At 49.0% G+C, this 14,775-nt stretch overlaps 1 protein-coding gene across 2 annotated transcripts in view; it reads left to right on the plus strand.

The window, feature by feature from the left end:
• The window catches only part of DMXL1 (Dmx like 1), a 1,868,248-nt gene that overhangs the window by 651,619 nt on the left and 1,201,854 nt on the right, over nucleotides 1-14,775 (plus strand). For both annotated transcript variants that reach the window (XM_069625559.1, XM_069625560.1), the window contains exon 16: nucleotides 11,957-12,076. In XM_069625559.1, coding sequence (XP_069481660.1) covers nucleotides 11,957-12,076 — 120 coding nt within the window. The remainder of the gene's footprint in view (nucleotides 1-11,956; nucleotides 12,077-14,775) is intronic.

A 14,775-nucleotide genomic window follows, 5' to 3' on the forward strand; every position in this document is an offset into this window, starting at 1 on the left:
ATTTCTTGAACAAGAAGGAATTCACCTAAAACAATCCCCTACATGCACGTGTGGCCAGCAGGTAAATGCACCAACTAACCAGACTCCACTGGCGACAAGAAAAACTGCCACCTGGAGCTCGCTCACACCCCCAACACCATACATTATATGACCAGGTGCCAACCAACTGAAACCACACTCATGGAAATGCGCCTCAATTAGCACTAAAACCACAGCACCCATAACCTACGTGGCACCCCTAGATATGCACCCTACTGTGCCTAACAATGGAACAAAGAACATAACCATGCCAGAGAATCATACCTTTGGCTCACAACACTGAAGAAACCATCCAACTCCACTCCATCCCCACAAAAAACACAAAAATGAGGAACCCACCGAAGTCGAATAAGGGCTAACTACTACCGTAAAAACTTGAACTGGAAGACTCGAGAAACAAAAATAACAAACTAAGCACTATCACCCGTTTCAAGCTGCCCCTTGAAACCTAGGACCTGCAACGCCCCAGCGCTCCCCAAAAGTACAAACACTAACACTCCAAAGCTTCCATGTACCCACAACCTTCCACACTAGTCTGCACCCTAGGGCACCAGGGCTGCTACCCCGGGCACTATCCCAGCTCACAGAGAGCAACAACAAGGACACCATCACAACATCAGTTCCTAACAGCACTCAAAAGAGCACACCCAACAAACACAAGCCCTCTTAACAAACACAGTAAACCTGATCTGCAACAAAACACACTCCTTAAACCACCACACCAACGGAACACAAATTGTTGCCCACTTTCCTAGACAGCGCACTAAACTCACCTGACCCCAAGTCCAAGCCAACTGCCTTCCGCAGCACACCCAAACACACCTAGGACCCCTGGTCCTAGCCAACTGCACACCGCAGCACTCCATAACTACCCTCACAGGACCCCTAGTCCTAGCCAAACTGCACATCGCAGCAGACCACAACTCACCCAGGATCCCTAGTCGTAGTCAACTGCACCACACCATAACTACCCTCACAGGACTCCTAGTCCTAGCCAAACTGCACATGACAGCAACACACCAACAACACCTAGTCCAAACCAAAATGCAAAACTGCAAAGACCAATATCTTGACATATGGTACCCCTAGAACAAGCTAGGCTACCATAAGTACACCCATTCTGCAACACAACCAGTCACAGGAAACGTCCATTACAGAACTCTCTATAGCAACAGGACCACTAGTCCCTTCTCAGATAGTTTCCCCTATAACTCAACTCACCAGCCACTGCATAACACAGAAAACGGGGACCAATACAAGAAATATTACAATGATGCTGTCACTAACGTCGTCACTGGGCGATGAAGGTTCCATTTCCTTTGTTGGCAGTCAATTAAGAAAAATGCTGATAAATACACCTTCCAGACCAACCCACCCGCCACCCGGTCATTTGTGGACCAAGAACCTACTAGTCCAATCCCACCTGCAAGTCCAAGTCAGAAAGAATGTGGCCCCTCCTGCAAAAGAAAAATGTTACCATACAAATCAAATAACAACAAACATTTAAATGCCATAATATTAGAACCCGCCACCCACGAGTCCTAACCTAAATTTTTGAGTTAAACTGCAAGAAACACATTAACATACATTATCATTTAACTTGCAACACACACACACACGGGCCCCAACACACTCATTCTGGTGCCAAAACACACACACATACACTCATACTGGCCCCAACTCCCACTCACTGGAACTCAAACCTAAAGGCCACAACACGAAGACGGGAATCCATAAACACCGGCCTTACAAACACATGCTGGCTTACTAACGTCCTGGAAAAATGCCAACAGTGCTCCTCCTCTTGTGGCGCTGTGGCCAAAACAAAGCTCGGCACCCCCACAGCTCCACATCCAACATAGCAGCAAAAACCGATGACAGGTTTAAACACCCATCCGATGCATGCAGGTCTGCAACAGCTTTTCTGCTGATCTCAAACGTCCTAATCAACTGTTCAGGTGTAGCACACTCCACAGTGATGTTAACGGGATTAAGGAATACTCTCCACTTCCTGGTCATGAACGCTACGTTACAGCACAATGGAAACACGGCTCCCAAGTGCGTTCTACGAGTGTGTACTGGACACGCAGCAGCTGCTCTGAATCTGAATCTTCTTCCGCGTTCCAGCAGCTCACGCTGGAAGGCATCATGATGACTCCACGTCGTCATCATTTGGCTGAAAGCGCTGCACAGTCCACATCTCTGATGCTCTCCTATCGGGCGAACGCCGGTGCACTCTAAGGTCCCAGGCATGTCACTAGCCCACTGGGCTCCTTACATGCGGCAGCAATCAGGTTCTCTGACGCCACCTGCATACAGCGTCCCGCCGACTGGACCACCCGGCATCCAGTCACGCCTGCGGGTAAACTTGCAGCCTTCCTCCCCCACCATGCCACTAAATGCGCTGCAGACGGCCGCACTAACACGCAGGCAGTTCTCCCCCGGCCCTTTGCGGCACGGCTCACCTTTAAGCACATTTTTTCAGCCTTCCTCCTCACCAACGCCACTAAATTGGCAGCGGACAGCCGCACGGACATGACAGCACTTCTCCGCCGGCCCTTCTCGGCACGGGTCATCTTTGACCCACGGCACTACTGGTCACCTTCTGCACCGCTTGCTCCAAACAGAACAGATAACCAGGCCATCCAGTACTAGGCTGGGCGCAGCCACTCCGTACTCACAGCTATGCTCCTGCAAGCTGCTTCAAAATGGCTCCTCCACCACAGCAACCCCCTTGCTCTGCACTATGGCAACGAGTGCGGTACTGCTCTGCTCCCAACACCTGGACACTAATGCTCAGCACCACCCGGCCTGCTGAGATGCTGTCCCTAGCTCAGGAAACCAAAAACAACAACTTGCATCTCCCATTGTACGTGGGTACATGGAGGGCGGTGTTCCTGGACTTTAACTCCTGCCCCCTCCTCGACAGGATCCCATCCTCGTCGCCAGTGAAATAACTTGGTACCTGAAGTAACACCCAGACCAGCAGGTAAGTTATTCGTAGGTTTATTTGTAAGTTAGTTGCCAGGAAGACAACGGCATGTCCCCCTTCATGCCAGCTTAGATCTCAAACTGTAAATCATTGAACCTGTATTCAGAACATAACATTCCAACACTCCATACATACACACTGACATCACCACATTCCACCATCAGTGATTTCACCCACACTCAGAGACACATTACAACAGTGCACCCACACATGTGAGGTACCGTTTTCATCGGGGCATGTGTGGGGATGCGGGAAGGTAGGCCATGTGTTGTTGGCGGAGTGTTTCGGTGGGTGGCCAGAGCGAAATGTCTGAGAATTGTCTTTATTTCCATTCAATTTCAGAGACATTTCCCTCTGTCCACTCACCGAAACACGTCGCCAAAAACAGATGTCATACCTTCCCATGTTCCCACAGGTGTCCCGACGAAAACGGTACCTCGCGTGTTGGTGCACCTACCAGGGCGCAAAAAGAAAAGGGTAACCCACTAATAACCCCAAGCCTTTCGGCACAGCACGTTTTGTTCATGTCGGCAACCTACAAATTTGAGCCTAGGGTGTCGAAGCCAGCAAGGAAAACAGGGAACCCCATGCATCTCCCAAAAGAGGACACCTGTGGAAATGCAGAGAGTACGGACTTGCGTGAAGCGGCCCAGAATGTATTACCCAGAACCCCAGACAAAGTGAACATTGTGTTTTTTCCCCACCAAATATCACACTTTGTCTGGAATTGTGGCTAATAAAAACTGGGGCAATTTGCGCAAGGCAGACCTCTGTGGATTCCAACGGGTGTCCTCTTTTCGGAAATAAATGGGGTTCCCTGTTTTCCTTGCTGGCTTCGACACCCCAGGCCCAAATCTGTAGGTTGCCCACATGAACAAAATGTGCTGTGTCGAAAGGCTTGAGGTTACCAGTGGGTTACCCTTTTCCTTTTGCGCCCGGTAGGTGCACCCACACATGTGAGGTACCATTTTCATCGGGACACGTGTGGGACGAGGGAAGGTAGGTCATGTGGTGTTGACAGTGTGTTTCAGTGGGTGGCCAGAGCGAAATGTCTGAGAATTGTCTTTATTTCCATTCAATTTCAGAGACATTTCCCTCTGTCCACTCACCGAAACACGTCGCCAAAAAAAGATGTCATACCTTCCCATGTTCCCACAGATTTCCTGAGGAAAACAGTACCTCACATGTGTGGGTGCACCTACCGAGGCACGAAACGAAAAGGGTAACCCACTGGTAACCCCAAGCCTTTTGGCACAGCACATTTTGTTCATGTGGGCAACCTACAGATTTGGGCCTAGGGTGTCGAAGCCGGCAAGGAAAACAGGGAACCCCATGCATTTCCCAAAAGAGGACACCCGTGGGAATCCAGAGGTCTGATTTACGCAAATCGGCCCAGAAATTATTACCCAAAACCCCCAGCAAAGACCCACATGGGAGAAGGGTGCCCAAGGCCAGGGATATTACCGCCGACTTTGCTGGAGCTCTGGCTGCCCTGCGTTACAGCTTCTCCCCACCAGGGAGTCCCGGCAGTGTGCCAATACCTCCTCAAAGGGAAAAGCTGTAATGCAGCCCAGCCGCAACTCCAGGACGGTTGGAGGTGATGTCCCTGGCCTTGGACATCCATGTACCATGTGGGTGTACTATCCCCTAAGCAGAGCGGCAGCTCCAGGGAGACCCGGCCGGATCCCCATTCCTCCCCGGAGGTGACACCTGTAACATAGCACAGCCAGAGGTGCAGCCTGGGCTTGCAGACGGACAACCCACATGGGAGGCATCCGCTCCCAGGGAAACACCAATGTTCTGCTGGCATGGGGGGCAATTTGTGGCCTGCCCCTGCAATTGTGTCCCAGCCCACCAAAATATCTGCCCAGGCGGCCCGTTCCCATCCAAACCACCAACGATCCGGCCCTTGTCTCACCCACCCCACTGACAGTGGGCCCTAACCATGGAATAATAAAAAACAGTACTTGCATAACGTTGCAGCTGCTCGCGTAGAAAAAGCTGTAAACAAAACAAAAACATGTTACCTACGGTCACTCCAGCAAAAACAAATCTACACTTGTACTTTCCAAGCATCCCCCCCCCCCCCCTTGCAAGCCTTCCCTGGGGGTCTACTGAACCTCACCCCCCACAGTGAAAACACATTTGCCCCTTCCTACGGGCAGATATCTGCCCCCAGGGAGGGCTGCATGAGGTGCCCCCCCACACTCCATTTGGGGTGGGGGGAGAAGCCCACCCCAAAATGTCGGACAAGCCCCCCAGCGGATGGGGCAGTAGGGATTGGGCACCCTGGGGGCAGATTGGCACACCAATGTGCCCATCTGCGCCAAGGCAAGTTTGATAAAGAAAAAATTGAAAATGGCAGGCTGCACTTTAGGAGGGGGCTGAGGGGCATCCTAAACCGCCGGAGAATTTTTTTTATGTGAAGTGGGGAGCACCTCTCCACCCCCCCCAAGTGGAGGGGTGGCGCATCTCATGTAGCCCTCCCTGGGGGAAGGTAAAGGGGGAGGGCTGTCGTGCACTCCTCCCTGGGGTCAGGTGTCCCTTCCTAGGAGCAGATATCTGCCCCCAGGGAGGGCTGCATGACATGGCCACCACTCCATTGTGGGTGGGGTTGGAGGGGACCAGCCCCCTTCCCATTACAAAATTCCCCGTCGGTTTGGGATGCCCCACAGCCCCCCCTAAAATGCTGTCTACCATGTTTTATTCCTTTCGGTTCCCCAACTCCCCTTGGCGCAGATGGGCCCAATAGTGTGCCCTTCTGCCCACGGGGTGCGCAAAACCTACTGCCCCATCCATTGGGGGGCCTTTCCGCCATTTTGTGGTTGCCCTCTCCCTACTCGCCCCAAATTGGTGTCGGGGGCACCTCATGCAGGCCTCCCTGGGCCTCCTACAAACGGCTGCGTGAGGTACACCCACCCTCCATTTGGGGTGGGCTGAGAGGGCCACCAGAATTTGTGGGACAGGCCCCCCAGTGGGTGGGGCAGTACGGTTTGGGCACCCTTGGGCCAGATTGGCACACCACTTTGCCTCTCTGCGCCAAGGCAAGTTTAGTAAACAAAGAAAAAAATAGAAAATGGCAGGCTGCACTTTCGGGGGGGGGGGCACCCTACACTGCCGGGGAATTTTGGAATGTGAAGGGGGTGCACCTCTCCACCCCCACCCCAATTGGAGGGGCGGCACATCTCATGTAGCCCTCCCTGGGGGCATGTAAGGGGGGGGCTGTCCTGCACTTCTCTCTGGAGTCGGGTGTCCCTTTCTAGGAGCAGATATCTGCTCCCAGGGAGGTCTGCATGACACGGCCCCCACTTCATTGTGGGTGGGGGAGGAGGGGACCACCACCCCTTCCCATTAGAAAATTCCCTGTTGGTTTGGGCTGCCCCACAGCCCCCCCCTAAAATGCGGTTTACCATTTTCACTTTTTTATTTTGGTTACCCAACTCCCCTTGGCGCAGATGGGCCCAATAGTGTGCCATTCCTACTAGTGCCCAAAACCTACTTCCCCACCCATTGGGGGGGGGGGGGAGTCCTGTCTGACATTTTATGGTGGCCCTCTGCCCATCATCCCAAATGAGTGGCGGGGGCACCTCATGCAGGCCTCCCTGGGCCTCCTACAAACGGTGCTGTGAGGTACATCCCCCCCTCCATTTGGGGTGGGGTAGGAGAGGGCCACCAAAAAATGTTGGACAGGCCCCCCAGTGGGTGGGGCAGTAAGGTTTTGGCACTCTGGGGGCAGATTGGCACACTATTGGGCCCATCTGCGCCAAGGGAAGTTTGGTAAACAAAGAAAAAAATTGAAAATGGTACACTTCACTTTAGGGCGGGCTGAGGGGCACCCTAAACCTCCAGGGAATTTTCCAATGTAAAGGGGGGGGGGGCCCAGTACAAATGAAAGGGGGCCATCTCAATCAGCCCTCCCTGGGGGTCAGATGCCCCTTCCTAGGAGCAGATATCTGCCCCCAGGGAGGGCTACAAGGTGTTCCCCCATTTCACCTTGGAGTGAGAGGGAGAGAGCACCCCCCTTTTCCGTAAAATAAATCCCTTGTGGCTAGTAGCCCCCCCCCCACCCAAATCTCCCTTTGTTTTTTTTTGTTTTTTCATTTTGCCCCCTTCCCTGGGGACAGATGATCAGCCATCTGCCCCCATGGGGCCCTAACCTGCAGGCCCCGTCCTTTGGGGGGCCTGCACACTTATTCCTGGTGCCCCCCCTTCCAATTGGAGTGGGGCCCACTCATGTATTCCTGCCTGGGGGCAGAAATCTGCCCCCAGGGAGGTCTACAAGGAGTGCCCCCCCTTTTTCACTTGGTGTGGGAGGGGGAGGGCGGCCACCCTTTCGTGTCCCAGAAATATCCCTGGTGCCTAGTGGTCCCCTCCACAGCACCCCCATCCCTGTTGCATTTTTATTTAATTTTGTTTTATTTTTTTAATTTGCCCCCTCCCCTGGGGGCAGATGATCACCCATCTGCCCCCAGGGTTATCCATATGTTATCCATATGTGCCCCCATGCTTTGGGGGCCAGGGTGGGTGAGAGGGCTGCTTACCCGCATTCAAAAGACATACCTGGTGTCCAGTGGCATTGCTAGCAACAGATCGCACACTCTGCGCCCGATCCGTGACCTGCAATGCTGTCACAAAAGGTTTCATTGTAAAGGGGAGATTCTCCCCTTTCCAACGACACCTCCCTCGATCTCCGGCTTGAAATACAGCCTGAGATCAAGGGAGAAGGGAGCTTACCTTCTCTTTTCACCACGGCAGCCCGAAATGGCTGCCGCCGTGAAATTGAAGGTAATCCAGCCCCCGGGTGGTGAGTGGGGACCTCCCCCTCACATAGCCCAGGGGTTGGATTACTGTTTTGCAGGGATCGCTCAAAAAAAAGAGTGCCTAAAAGGACGAACTATCTCTTCCTTGGCAACACAGAGGTAATGTCAAGGACGAGATAGCTCGTCCTTGGCACTTAAGGGGTTAAGGAATCGTTGGTTGAAAGATCACTTTTTCTACCTGAAACAATCAAGGTGATGATAAACCACCAGCTGGATTCAAGGATTGTTTGTTGAATTTTCACATTTGGTTTTTACACGTTTCTTGCAAAATCAAAACAGACACACTTATCTTACACCTTTTGATTGTTTTAGTGTGAGGGTCAGTTACGTTTTGGAGACCAGGACAGTTTGCATAATATATATTTTTTAAACTTATTTATTGCACATGGTAACAATACATTTTAACAGCACAATACAACAATATTTGTATACATGGTTAGGTAACATATATTGTCAGTCAGGTTTAACAAAAATCACACGTTGCTGTCCTCTGTACTTTTGCGTGCGATATATGAACGAAAATCAGCCCAAATGTCTCTAGGATGACACAAGGGTATCTGCTTGTAATGTCTTGTGGTTCAATGTTTCTGTATCTCACTAGCGGTATTCAATCACCTCTCTTGCCAGTGCCGTTGCATTGCCAGCTTTAATTACTGGAGTCTCAGCTGGGTTGGATGGAGGGTTCAGGGTGCCGGCCAGGCCAGGCTGGGTGTGCCTCCACCAATAGCTGGGACAGGAGTAGAGTCCCTGTTCTTAATGTTGGACTGCCCATGTGATTTGGCCTGTGAGGGGATGCAACCTTGCTAAATACCTGTTTTCCTGTGATCAGAACACTGCAGGCATCGGCATATCACGTTTGCGCACTCATCATCAAAGTCCCACTCTCTGTCGGGGCGTCTCGCTTATTTTTTCACATCCTTCCTTCCGCCAATGATGAGAGGGCAGTTGGTGATCCAGCAGCACTGGGCAAGGAGCATTATGCAGCCACCTTGTTGATCAAGACCCGTTCCCCTTTCCGGCGCTCCGTGTTACAGCTGGGCAGGGTCATGGCTGAGGCCGGGTCCTCCGATTCTCACATGTTGGCAGCCAGGAATGGCAGCGCATATCTTGACTCAGAAGGTGTGGTTACCACCAAGAACCGCACTGGTTGTGCCTCTACCTTTTTATTACCTGACCCAAGATTATTCGCCTTTCTTCATCCACGCGAACAGTGTAAATTTAACCGCTAGTCCCCCCACTTGATGCAGAACTGAAATACGGTGTGCCATCTTGGCTCACCGCGCAACAGTGCCCCTCCAGTTTGCACAATATTGGCCGAAAAAGAGACAGACTTATATTTAGTTTCCTAGAAAGGGAGCATCTGATTAGGAGAGGGACAGAAAATCATTTATCCAATCCCCTTTTCTTTAATAAAGATGTCTGTTGTCGGAAATATTGAAACTGTGCGTCTGCCTCTCATTTCTGACTCCACACATATGGTGTCAGAAGTGGTATCGGATTCAGTTGACACAAACTGGGGGACACTTACGTTTGAAAAGCTTAGTAAGAGAGCACCCGATCCTACCATTGCCACTGTACACTCTATAGCATTTGACTTGCACAGTAGTAGGGGAGAATTGCCTCAACCTGGGGGCCGATCTTTGATACCCACTGACTTGATCCTCATTTCCGCTCCTGGTACTTCTAAGTCAGGTTTGGCCTGGCGATATACGTCTTTGACATAATGGCTGGTGTCATAGACTCTGATTATAGAGGAGCTGTAAAAGTGATGATACAAAATATTGGGGAAAATCCTTACCAGATTAAAGCAGGGGAGAGAATAGCCCAAGTGATCTTGGAGAAGACTCTATTTCCTAAACCCCAAGAAATCAAGGGTTGTGACAAAACTGGGAGAGGAGCTAAAGGTCTTGGAGAAGCAGACATAGAGCCTCCCCTTAGCAAAGGCTAAATCAGGCTATTCCTGACTTAGCTTTTGCCCAGAGGAATTATCCCTTACTAGCAGAGCCTTTTCTTCAGATATTATCCAGGAAGGAAGGAAGGGAAAAAGGCGGACCATTTTTCTTTTTAAAATCTGGGTTGTTATATAGAGGAGATGCTGGACCTGATGATATTTCTTGGTCACAAATAGTGGTACCCGAGAGACATAACCATTGTTTTAGACATTGCACAGTCTCATCTGCTCATCTGACAGGTGGGCATTTAGGAACAGCTAGAATCCAAGCTGAAATTGTGAATCGATTCTATTGGCCAGGAATGTATGCTTGTGTAAAGAATGTTGTCAGTGCTTGTGCCCTTTGTCAGAAAACAAGTAGCCAGGTGCCTCACCCAGCTCCCTTACAACCCTTAGCCATTGTAGACCTACCTTTTACATGTATAGGTATGGATATAGTTGGACCCCTAGAACCATCAAGGTTGGGAAACCGATACATATTGGTCCTATTGTACTACACAACTCATTATACTGAAGCTTTTCCCTTGCAGAGTAACACCTCACAGCGGATTCTAAAACATTGAATTCCCTTTTTCTCAAGAGTTGGATTCCCAAAGGAGATCTTTACGATTCAAGGATCTAACTTCATGAGTAAACCCATGTTAGAGGTGAAGGAGATTCTTGATATGATATGACATTTATAACGCGCCTATACACAAGTGTTTCAATGCGCGACGAGGCAAATGAGGGAGAACAGAGGGAATACAGAGACAACAATCTTACTAGGCCAGTGACCATGAGATTGCGCAAGTGCAGGGAAGGGGGAAGAGGAAAAGTGCGGGGGGAAGAGGGACGGCAGTGCAGTGCATAGGATAGACAGTAAATAAATAAAGACAATCTGGGTCATCACGAGTTGGGCGGTAACCCTTAAATGCGGCGGTAACGCTATTACCGCTGCATTTCAGGGTCTGAGCTGGGTGGAAATCTGCCAGGAATTTGCCCATTTTCGGCGCTATTACTGCACGGTAATACCGCCGATGGTAATCGCGCTGAAAATTCTGCATTGGGTCAATGGGGAATGGGGAATTCCCGAATGGGCCCAATGGGAAATAGGGAAAGACTGTTCTGCCAAACCCGTGATCCGGTGCTAATAGCGCCGGGCCGGTTGGCAGTAGCACTATTAGTGCGGGCGGTATCCCGGCAGGAATACCACCGGGATACCGCCCAACTCGTGATGAGGCCCAATAAATAAAAAGTGCGGCCAGCTGGTGGCAAGGGCAGGTAGGGGGCTGTAGGAGATACAGAAACAGTCCACGAGAGCAAGGGTTGCCAGGGGGGCAGTGCAGGAGTGCAACTGGCAGGGAGGGAACCTTGGGCCCGAGATCAGAGGGTAGCCAGGTCACCAATGCAGTTTCGGTTTCAGCCAGGAGATCAGCAGGGGAGAGGAGGAGAGCAAGCAGAAGCAAAAAGGAAGGTCTTGAGGTGCTTTCCGGAACCGGAGATGGTTCTCCTCAAGTTTCAGAAAGGCAGGGAGGCTGTTCTAGAGGGAAGCCCCAGCAGAAGAAAACTTCAGATTAAAATTTAGCACACTTCTATCTATCACCACTTTCCCTCACCAACCCCCTCAGTAAGATATATGTAGTTAGGGCAGTCATTCCCGATGTGTATATAAGGAGGGAATGAGGTGTGACACCAGAGGGTGGGGATGGAGTGCGCAGTCACGCTTGCTACTGCACCTACAGACCTCTAATTTACAATTTGAAGGGGAAACGCATATTTTGCGATGCGAAAGTCTCTGGTGCCGTCACTTTTCGGTACGCCTATACAGTATGGAGCAGAGGTGACTATGGACTAGGAGTGCAATTGTCACTACGGTGATTAACTTTTTCTCAACTTGTTAATCATTGATTAAGCCACAATCCATAAAGCAGTTTCCATCCCTACAACTAAGTGGCAGAAGAGTTACAAATTAGCAATAAGAGGGAACCCTACGATTATTAAAGTTGCTGTGAAAGGAATTTTGCATTACATTGGGTCTGCTTGTATTATTGTTGCCAGTTCTGTGTATGACGACCTGCAGTACATTCTCATTTAACCTTGCACAAAGATTACTTTTAAATTGCATTTTCTTAAAAATACACTGCATGTTTACATATTATTTTTGGTTTGTACTAGAAACCCTAAAGGATGGATTTTCTGAAAAGTTCTACTTGGTGGTGATTGAATATACAGATGAAAACCGTTCGGTATTGCACATGTGGAATCTGCATCTGAAGTCGGTTCCTGTTTCTATGGGTATGTGATATGAAAACACAAAATTATTTGATGCATCATTGGAAGAAATTGTACTTGCATTTAAAGGATTTGCTTCTGAAAGACACTATTTTTTGACTCATTTACCACATTCTAGTATACCTTACTACCTTTTAGCACATATTAAGCTTAATATATAGCCGTATGATTTTTTTTAATACCGCTAGATTGTAAAGTGAAATGGGAATAATGTTGCTGCCTTAGTCTAGGACAGTAAAGACATTGGTATAGCTGGCTGATGCTGGGTCCACAAAAACCGGGGATGTCCGTCCGTATGTAGGTCAAGGGTGAAGACATTTATTGCATAGCCTTTTAACATTTTGTAAAGGGTAGCCCTGTGAGCATGCTTGGGCCACAGTTTCCACCCCATTTATGCTTGTTCTGTTTTCTTTTACTGAACAGTGGTGGATGCTTCGCACACTTCTCATTTTTACTTGCTACTGTGGACTACAGGCTTTTGTTATTGAATCCTCTGCAATTCTAGTCTTATTTTTTAGGTCTGCAGAAGTTGTCCCTTGCTGTTTGAGCTTGTCCTGCGTAGCGTTTGAGCATCTTTGGCCTCTTTATTGATTTATTTTGACTTGTGAATTGGTAAAAGTATGGATAGCAATTGTTTAGAAAACATGCTTTCAAAAGTAGCCTAAACATCACCGTGTCTTTCAGACACCTAAGCATTCTTACAGCCAACTTTTAGATCTTTCCAGTCTAAGGGTTCTTTTTTTCATATTTCTTGATGTGCAGGACACTTAACAGCGTTTCCCGTAGGCACTCTCCTACCAACAAACCAGGAAGCCATTGTTGACCGTAGCAAAGTATTAGGATTATCGAATAATGAATTGTTTGCTTTTCATTGCATGCCTTCATAGCAGGTGTCACCACCCTGTAATCTATTGGCAACTGTTACATACTGCCTACATAATCATCCATTCGCTGTCCATTGATCACAAATCAATCCAGGTTCTTCGTGGCAACCCCATGCTCTGAGTATCCTTTGTTCAAGAGATATGCATCCATCCAGACTCAACCTCAAGGTTTGTATCCACAGTTTCAACCCCAATCTTCTGCGATATCCCTTTTTGCAACAGCCACAGCATTGGAAACAAACATCTTGCCATTACCTGGATAGGCACAGTTCTCACCAAATTCCAAGGAATATTAGTTTGGGCATCCTTCAAGCATCTGGGCAATCACCATGGTAATAACCATATGGCTGTCTTGTCAATATCTATGGATCATAAGACATTCCCTCAGTAGTTGGAAGTAAAAGCCCCTTACACTGGGGCATCATTGATCGTTTGACTGAGATGCTAAGCAGTTTATGTAGGAATAATTTGGAGTAATCCACTATTTACATAATATTAAACTAGGTCAATTTAAACCTAGTTGAGATCACCACTTCCGTCGGGCCTATAAGAGCTTTCCTCGTGTAAAGGGGGCCTGGTCCGATTCCCACCTGGCTTTTTAGTTTGTTCAAGGGTTTAGTAAGAAGGTTCAGTATTATCTACAAGATATTTCAGATTCATTGTTGGTGGAAACCTCCCTTCATTAGGTTGACTTCTGATGGAGAATGTTCAGGTAGGTCATACCATCCCCTTTGCTACCGCTACAATGCATGCATCAATTGCCAATGCCTGTAAAAGTCCTGACTTCGAGCCGGAGCCAGTCTCTTATGTCCTGAAAATACTTGAGCATTATTACTCCTTCAATGTTCAAATACCTCAACTACCACACCTTCCACACCTCTTGCAAGCCCTTGTTGCACTAAAGTGCCATCAATGTGACTGTGCCCTTCTGTCCCTTAGCCCTTGTCCCATTTATCCTCAATTTGATGGTGTGCTTCGAGGTAGGTGGAAGGGCATCTATAGTGGAATGTGATTGCCCATTACGTTCATTTCATGCCCAGTGTGGGCTCATACTTTTCCCATATCGTTTGTATTATAGTGCTCAGTAATTCCTTCCAATGTTCCCGAGCCATATGCCACCCTCCAACATTGGTCTACATACAGTACGGAATATGACCTTGTAGTACCACATCCTGCTAAATAAGGTTACAAAGTGCCCTTTCTACCTTACCAAATTTGCATTTGGTTACCTCCGTATTTGGCATTGCATATGTATCTTGATATGGTCATCCTTTTGAACATAGTCCCTCCGCCAGCACGAACAGAGCAGAGCAATTAGAAGTTATTCACCCAGGAGGGGCTGAAGATAAAATAAGTAAAGAGGAGAAATAAAGAGGCAGTACGAGAAATTGGGGAGGAGGAGAAGACCAGCTTTGTGCCTGAAAAAGAGAGATGGAGTGGCCAAGGTACAAGCATGTGTTGAGGCGTCAGAGGCACAGGAGGAGGTGAGAGAGAGCCACAGCGGGGAGAGGAGTTTAAGGGGTGCAGTAGAGGTCCCTTGCTTACAAGACCATGCAACTTACAGAGGTGTGCTTTTCTTGGATGAACTTAACCTTATCCTTAGACTTCCAAATGGGTGCAGGTCGCAGACGTGCATTGATGTATTAAACCAGCTTGGTAAACATAGGTGTGTTTCTTGTCCGTCTCTTGCATTGGATTGTTTTTCTCCCGTAGAGTCCTTATCTGATAGTCTATCTAGCTTTGCTGCTTTGGAAAAACTTCGACAGGGGGCGTAGTGGACCTCGACTCGGCCGTCGATCTATCTTGCTCGGAATCCGA

The sequence above is a fragment of the Ambystoma mexicanum genome, chromosome 6p, assembly GCF_040938575.1.
Source record: "Ambystoma mexicanum isolate Mex_15411 chromosome 6p, UKY_AmexF1_1, whole genome shotgun sequence".
Lineage (NCBI taxonomy): Eukaryota > Metazoa > Chordata > Amphibia > Caudata > Ambystomatidae > Ambystoma > Ambystoma mexicanum.